Source organism: Balaenoptera acutorostrata, chromosome 4, assembly GCF_949987535.1.
Source record: "Balaenoptera acutorostrata chromosome 4, mBalAcu1.1, whole genome shotgun sequence".
Lineage (NCBI taxonomy): Eukaryota > Metazoa > Chordata > Mammalia > Artiodactyla > Balaenopteridae > Balaenoptera > Balaenoptera acutorostrata.
The window spans coordinates 15,254,911-15,262,207 of NC_080067.1; the positions used below are offsets into that span (position 1 = coordinate 15,254,911).

At 42.7% G+C, this 7,297-nt stretch overlaps 1 protein-coding gene across 7 annotated transcripts in view; it reads right to left on the bottom strand.

Annotated features, from left to right (window-relative positions):
- The window catches only part of NPHP3 (nephrocystin 3), a 43,835-nt gene extending 37,350 nt beyond the window's left edge, over positions 1-6,485 (bottom strand). For 5 of the 7 annotated variants that reach the window (XM_057545888.1, XM_057545887.1, XM_057545889.1 and 2 more), the window contains exons 1-4: positions 6,067-6,485; positions 3,831-3,956; positions 3,104-3,254; positions 1,180-1,332 (exon numbers count right to left, since the gene is read on the bottom strand). In XM_057545888.1, the coding sequence (XP_057401871.1) occupies positions 1,180-1,332; positions 3,104-3,254; positions 3,831-3,956; positions 6,067-6,459 (823 nt within the window). In that variant the 5' untranslated portion in view covers positions 6,460-6,485. Of the gene's footprint in view, positions 1-1,179; positions 1,333-3,103; positions 3,255-3,830; positions 3,957-4,299; positions 5,451-5,781; positions 5,842-6,066 lie in introns of those variants that run through there. The other 2 variants (XM_057545892.1, XM_007180926.2) reach the window with 2 other exon arrangements.
- Positions 6,486-7,297: the final 812 nt, after the last annotated feature.

The following is a 7,297-nucleotide window of genomic DNA, read 5'->3' on the forward strand; positions in this document are numbered from 1 at the left end:
TGGGGTACCCGTGGCTCCAATCAAATGTCAGGGAACTAGGCAACATGGGCTGTTCAATTAGTTTGCTACTTGAGGAGAGCCTACATTCCCAGGCTGGCCTATAGTTTTATCTACTTATTATTCTTGAAATACACTGAGTCAAAATGAAAGTTCAAGAATGGTACAAAACAAAAAATAACCAAAAGATAGTTAGTGAGAATGAATATTTTAAGACATATTTGACTACTTCAAAATGCATAATTAAAAAAATAATCTTCATTTTGCTAATAGATAAATAATTTCAGGTTTTTCTGTTTGTTTTTTTAAAATTTATTTATTCATTTATTTATCTTTGGCTGCATTGTGTCTTCGCCACTACGCAAGGCTCTCTCTAGTTGCAGCGAGCAGGGGCCACTCTTTGTTGTGGTGCGCGGGCTTCTCACTGCAGTGGCCTGTCTCTGTCATGGAGCATGGGCTCCAGGCGCGTGGGCCTCAGTAGTTGTAGCACGTGGGCTCAGTAGCTGTGGCTCGCGGGCTCTAGAGCGCAGGCTCAGCAGCCATGGCTTTAGTTGCTCCACGGCAGGTGGGATCCTCCCTGACCAGGGCTTAAACCCGTGTCCCCTGCATTGGCAGGTGGACTCCCAACCACTGTGCCACCAGGGAAGTCCCTATATTTCAAAGTTTTAAGAAAAGAGTGGAGCTACTTATAACATTTCAGATCTGAGGTGGTATTGAAATTCTGAACAGATCTTAAGAGCTGTTTTGGATACCAAATTATATAAAAGATAATGAATAAGAATACTATATTATATAACTGAAGTTTTGTACTCTACTCCACAACTTCTCTAATCTTCAACACCATCAAAGATGCAGAGGGAAAGACTAAACACTACTGTTTTTCAGTTAATCTACATTAGGCTCTCACCGCTCAACTAAAATATCCGAGAACTCAGACCAGAAATTCAGTTATTAGAACCTATTGGCCAGTCTGGCTGGGAGGCACCATCTGATCCTGATGTGAATTATGTAACTTCATCACTCCTGGTCAGTGACAAGCACCAGTACATGATGGTTTGACAGTGGAAGACACCCAGAACACAAGTCTCATGCTCTGCTGATGGCAGTTTTCCCAGCACAAGATTATAGTACACAAACTGTCACTACCATTAACCAAGGTAATTGGCAAATGGTGTGTGTTACCTCTGTTGACGTTAGCAAAGGGTCCTTCTATATCTATAGAACTATGGGCAAACTCAGGGCCCCGGAAAGACTGCTGAAGCTGAATCATACTCCCTATGGAGGGCTCACTTCCCAAGGCTCCACCAGTCCAATACTCGCACTGGGGTCCAGCAGCTGTAAAAGCAAGAGATTTCATCTAATGAAAACCAAATTACACTGAAATTTCAAAAACTTATCATATATATTCAATGGATTTCTAATGCAAAAAATACTACAATATTATAAATACAACAGATATTCAAACTTTGATTTTGAAATCAAAACAATGATTTTGAAAGTACTTTGCCACCAACTTCTGGCAAGTTCTAAGGTGGTGGTTAACATAATTCTGGTTATCATCTCAAACTTAAAAAGGGGATTAAAAAGAGAAAGATGAAAAGAAATTAGGAATACAATAACCAAAAGAATTATAATAACAGAGAGGAGTTAAAAACACCCCCCAACAAAAAAATTCTAAAAAACATTCCTAACTTTATGATTTAGGTATCAGTGTAAAATGTGAAGGAAAGAATTTCAAAGGAAGACTATTACTGGCACACCAGTAATTAATATTGGTAATTCATTAGTATGTAAGCTAAGGATGTAAAGAGCACATCTTCTTTAACCTCCCAGAGCAAAAAAATTAATTTCTGAATCAATAGGTACTTATGAACACGTTGATTTTTTTTAATAAATAATAATTCATGGCATCCTTGACTAAACATAAGTAAACTGGTATTTGGGCTAAATCTCTGGCAAAACTGAGATTATTATTTGTGGGTGACAAATAATGAGTGACATTCCCTCAAGCATTCCTTCTTCATGTTTATATCGAAATAGGAAGAAAGACCCATGAGGAAATATTAACTCATTTTTATTAACTTGCTAAGAGAATTAGAATATAATAGTTTTGAAACCCTGTACATTTTAACATATGTCAATACTGAAATAATCACTAGGACTAATGCCATTAAGAATCACTTCACTTTTTTTCTCAAAAGTTAGTAATAAAAGTCCCAGGATGCTAGTCAAATTCCAATGGTACTAAAATGAAAATTAAGAGGGAATTATCAGTTGCCATATTTCACTCCAAAATACATCAGTTTGTAAGAATGTAATTATAGTTTTTTTTTAATAAATGGGAGAGTGACTGCATTTTTCCACCGCATTTATAATAGAATATTTCTCAAAATCAATCACACTTCATTATTATTTCCTTGGAACACAGTGGACCCTTTCATTCTATGATTCCAGTTTTTCTTTATTTCTAGAAAAAACACTTTCTATGTTTAATTGTAAAACAAAAACTCTAAAAGTATTTCACAAAACTGCATTGGAAACCACTCAATGAAATATTATGCAGATATTCTGATAGCTGTAAAGAATATATCAATTATGTGGAAAAATAATGTGACAGAGACTACTAACTGTCCTCCAACATCCATTCTCCCCTTCTTCCTTTAGTGACACAACCCCAAACTTTATGTGGACACATGGCTCTCCCCCTAATGATTACACTTTCCCATCCTCCTAGGTAGAGTTCTGGCCAATGGGATTTGAGTAGGAGTTATCTGTATATCTTTCAGATTGTGCTTTCAAGGAAAGTAAGGTATTCCCTCCCTCCCCCTGGCTAAATTGTAGATGTGATGTTGGGACTTAGAGGGGCTATCTTAGACCAGAGAGAGAAAAGCTATGGGTTAAGGTTGGTAGAGAAATGAGACAGAAGGAACCTCAGCCTCTACATCATGGACTTCATAGAAAAGAGCTGTCATAACAACTGAGAAAGAGAAAGTGCAACTCTATTTGTAACAGCAATTACTTATAAGTAAAAGGATTCAAAGTTGGCTCTATAATCATTATACCTATATTGAAATCTCAAAATATTATAAATAGGAAATAAATTTACCAGTAACATCTGTACAGTTGTCATCTGAATCAGACTCTCCAGGATCAAATACATGGATCCCCTGAACGTGTAGCCTCTGAAGTTTACTCTCCAACTCTCGCTTGGCCCTCAATAAATCCTGAATTTCATTTTCCTTGGTCTCCCTAAAAATCTTTAAAAGAAGGATTTTAATTTTGAAACCTTTTTCCATAATCAAAAATTGTATCATAAACTTTTAAGGGAAAATTCTTTCTTTCATAAAATCAATATTCATTTGGTCCTTGATCTCCCCTTTTGTAGAATGAATAATCTGAGTACCTCTACATCACTGTTTTGTAACTGGAACCCACTGGAATTCCAGCAGGATGTGTGTCTGTAGTGTGGAGCTGCCTCGTGTGCTACCTGATGTTTAGCAAATTTGTCCCCCTCCCATTTAATGCCAGTAATGCTCACCCATAGAAAACATCCCCAAACATTCTAAATGCTTTCCCCTAATAGAAACACTTTCCTTCCCGCGCCCCCCCCCAAATTCCTATTAAAATGTTCACTTTTATACCTTTTCTTTGAAACTACCTTAAGTTTACCTCGTCCAACTCAAAAATGTAAAAAGTGCTTTAGTTTAGTTCTTATAACTTTCATGGTTCCTACATCATTTACTTCTGGTTATTCATCGCAGTATTATATGAACTTTTAAAATATACTGCTTTTATTCCATATCACTTTGGGGATAAAGATGTATGAAATTTACCTTAAATTGCCTCTTAACTTTATCTCTGTCATGTTCAAAAGTAGCTGCTCTCTCCATTGCTTGATATTTTGCTTCTAAAGCACTTTCCTTTTCCCGAAGTATCTTCTGGTAAGTTTTCTGAAGTGCCTGGAATAATTTACCTTGTTATTTCTAACAAAAATAGCATGCCTCCCAAATTTTACATTATCTTATATACATATTAAATATCTTAGAGTTTTAAAAATCTACTTACTTTTTCACCAGTTATCAAGAATGGCATATTGCCATTCTATTCAGACACATAATGGAAAAAAAACACGCAAATATGCTTGAATTATAAATGAAGATATTCGATATTAAGCTTTCAATGGAAATTTATGCTTTTCTTTGAAATACTGCACTAGTTCTTAATCTTCACTACACCTCAGCTTTCCCATCTTTAAGAGAACAAAAAGTACAACTTGTAAGGCTTAACCTGAAGGATAATTACTTCTGTGAGACTGTGCACTCCTTGGCTCCATGTCTTACTCCTCTTGCTAGCCCCAAGCACTTGCAGTGCCTGATACACGGCAGGCTTCCAGTAAATGTCTGACTGAATGGATTAAATAAATACAGAAGGTTTCTAAAAAATGTCTAGATATGTGAGAAAGGAATCAAAAGGGTTACATAAGGAATCAGGATTGGTAACAGGAATAACCTGGGACTGTGACATTTGTCAACACTTAGTGCACTCTACCTTGGTTGGTCTGGCTTTCTTTTCTACCTCCACCTCAGTCTTTTGCAATATGCAGTGAATCCAAGACAATGGCTTGGATGCATGCAATCAGATATCTGAAATGCGTAAGTCCATTTCATATATGCAAGTGCATTAAGACTGCCCAGTAGAAAATCTGTAAGACAACAGATAAAACTGCTTATGTCTTCCCAGATAACAGTGCTAATTATACAACAGCTAATGGGGGTGGGGTGGGGGTGGAGAGGGATTGACTAGAAGGACTAGTCTAGAAGGAAGAAGGCTTCTTCCTTCTAGAAAAATCAGGTCTGAGGTATTTATTCTATTCCTACTGTAATGAGCTCAGGAACACTTGGGCTGTCCAGAAGTCTCTTCCATAGTAAAGAAAAGTAGAGTAAACAAACTACAACCCTCAGAGGGGCCCCAAACTGATGACACAAAGTCTCACGACTTTGCTCACAAAAAAATAGCTTTCCTAATAATCAGTTAAAATAGATCTTTTACAGGGAGGGCATGTAATAATTGTTTTTTGAGTAATTTAATCAAATGGATTAAGGAAATTTGACTATACCTAGGGAACGTTTTCAACCACAGCAGTTAAGGTGGTGAAAATCAGGGGCTGCCAGAAAAATTCACTTCAAGGTCACTGAAATCCAACAGCCATGGAACTTCACAAAGAAACGAAAACAGGGGCTTCCTGGTGGCGCAGTGGTTAAGAATCCACTTGCCAATGCAGGGGACATGGGTTCAAGCCCTGGTCCAGGAAGATCCCACCTGCTGCGGAACAACTAAGCCCGTGCACCACAACAACTGAAGCCCGTGTGCCTAGAGCCCGTGCTTCACAACAAGAGCAGCCACAGCAGTAAGAAGCCACAGCAGTGAGAAGCCAGCGCACGGTTTTGAAGAGTAGCCCCCACCCTCGCCTCAACTAGAGAAAGCCCGCCTGCAGCAAGGAAGGCCCAACGCAGCCAAAAAAAACCAAGAATAAATAAATATAAAAATATATTTTAAAAAAGAATAAAAATAAATTTAAAAAAAATTAAAAAAAAAAAAGAAACCGAGACAGAAGCCCCACCTCCGAGTTATGTAAATTTGTGGGGGGGTAGGGGGGTGGGGGGTAGGGGAGTGGGGGGTGGGAGGGCGAGGCGTGGTTAAAAACTCCTAGGAAGGGTTTGATGAGTTGCCTCAACAGATGTCACCAAAATCTTTTGTGTATATGTGTGCTCCGTGTGGACCTACTTCTCTGGAGATTAGCATTTGCTGCTTCAGGACACTTCCAGGCTAACTGCTTCAAGGCATCTGAATGAATGGACCAGAAATAGAAAAGGGGGGAGCGGTTAGTTAAGGAATCAGTTTAGACCCCAAGACAGTATGTCCCCTCAAATTAAAATGCAGAGCAGTCAGGCGTCCAGGGTCCAGCTGGCAGTGCGGCCAAGAGGCTGCGGGGCGGTGGGCAGGCGGCCCCGGGCCTCAGTTTCCCGGGTGTCGCGGCCGTCCCCGGTGAGCGCCCGGGCCCGGCGTTACCTGCAGCTCTGCCCGCAGCCGCTTGTTCTCCGTGTCCAGCTTGGCCTCGCGGCGGCCCATGGATAACAACTCCTGGTTCTTGCTGACCCGGAAGATCTCGTACTCCTTCTTCAGCCGCTCGTACTCGGCCGCCGCGTACTCCAGCTCGGGCACCGACGAGCCAGTGGACTTGAAGCTGGCCCCCAGCAGCCCGCCGCCGCCCGCCCCGCGGGGCAGCGAACCCGGCCCGGCCCCCGCCGCCGCCCCCGCGCCCCGGCGGAACGAGCTGCGCAGCAGGCGAGCCTTGGGCTTCACCTCCACCGGGATCTCGCAGGCCTCGCCGCCGCCCGCCCCGTACGTGTCCTCGATCACCTCCCCGCCGGCGGGGCTCACGAGCGACGAGGCAGTCCCCATGGCGCTGGCGGCCGCCGCTCCTTGCCACCAGGCTACCAGGAGGGGGCGGGACCAAACGAGTGATTTGGGGCGGGGCAGCAGGAAGGGGCGGGGCGAGAGCATCGAGAAGAGGAGGGCCAGTGGGCGGACGAGAAGGACGGGGCGGGGCAGCCGGGTACTACGGGGCGGGGCAGGGTGGCTAGGCGGGGCCAGAGGAGCGGAACGGATGGGGCGGGGCAGCAGGGCTGGGCTGGGAATGACAGCGGAGCGCGCGGGGCGGAGCGAGTAGCGTGGCGGTCGCGCAGGTCCACCACTGCGCTACGTCAGGGCCTACGGACAAGGTGAGGTTTCGACTTTTTGCAACAAGGGACACTGCAGACAGCACTTTAGAGGAATATGGGGCATCTCACCAAGTAAAGGAAAGGATAGACCATGACAGAATTTGAGGGATATCATGAAAAATGGAGAGAGATGGGAAAACAGTTTTAAACTTTTAAGTCAAGAAAAGCGTGGGGTTGGCATCTTCGCTCTTACGCTATCTTGTGTTCTTGCCCCTCCGCCGCGTTTCTAACCTCTCCAGGTTTGGAGCCCTGGGAAGGAGGACAGGAGAGGGGAGGGAAAGGCTTTATTTAATTGACACTGCTGTGAACTGGATGTTTGTGCTCTTTGGACTTGGCAAAAGGTTAAAACTGGCCCTTCTCAGAGATAGTTTTGTAAGTTCTTCAAAGACTCCCTCCCCCTCATAACTGGAAATCTTTAATCTTCGGTTTTCTTGACCTGGGCTGGTGCAGCTATATTCCAGCTGGTGCTCACTGCTTCCCCAGCTGTAAGGAATTCAGTGATACTTTAAGGATCCTGT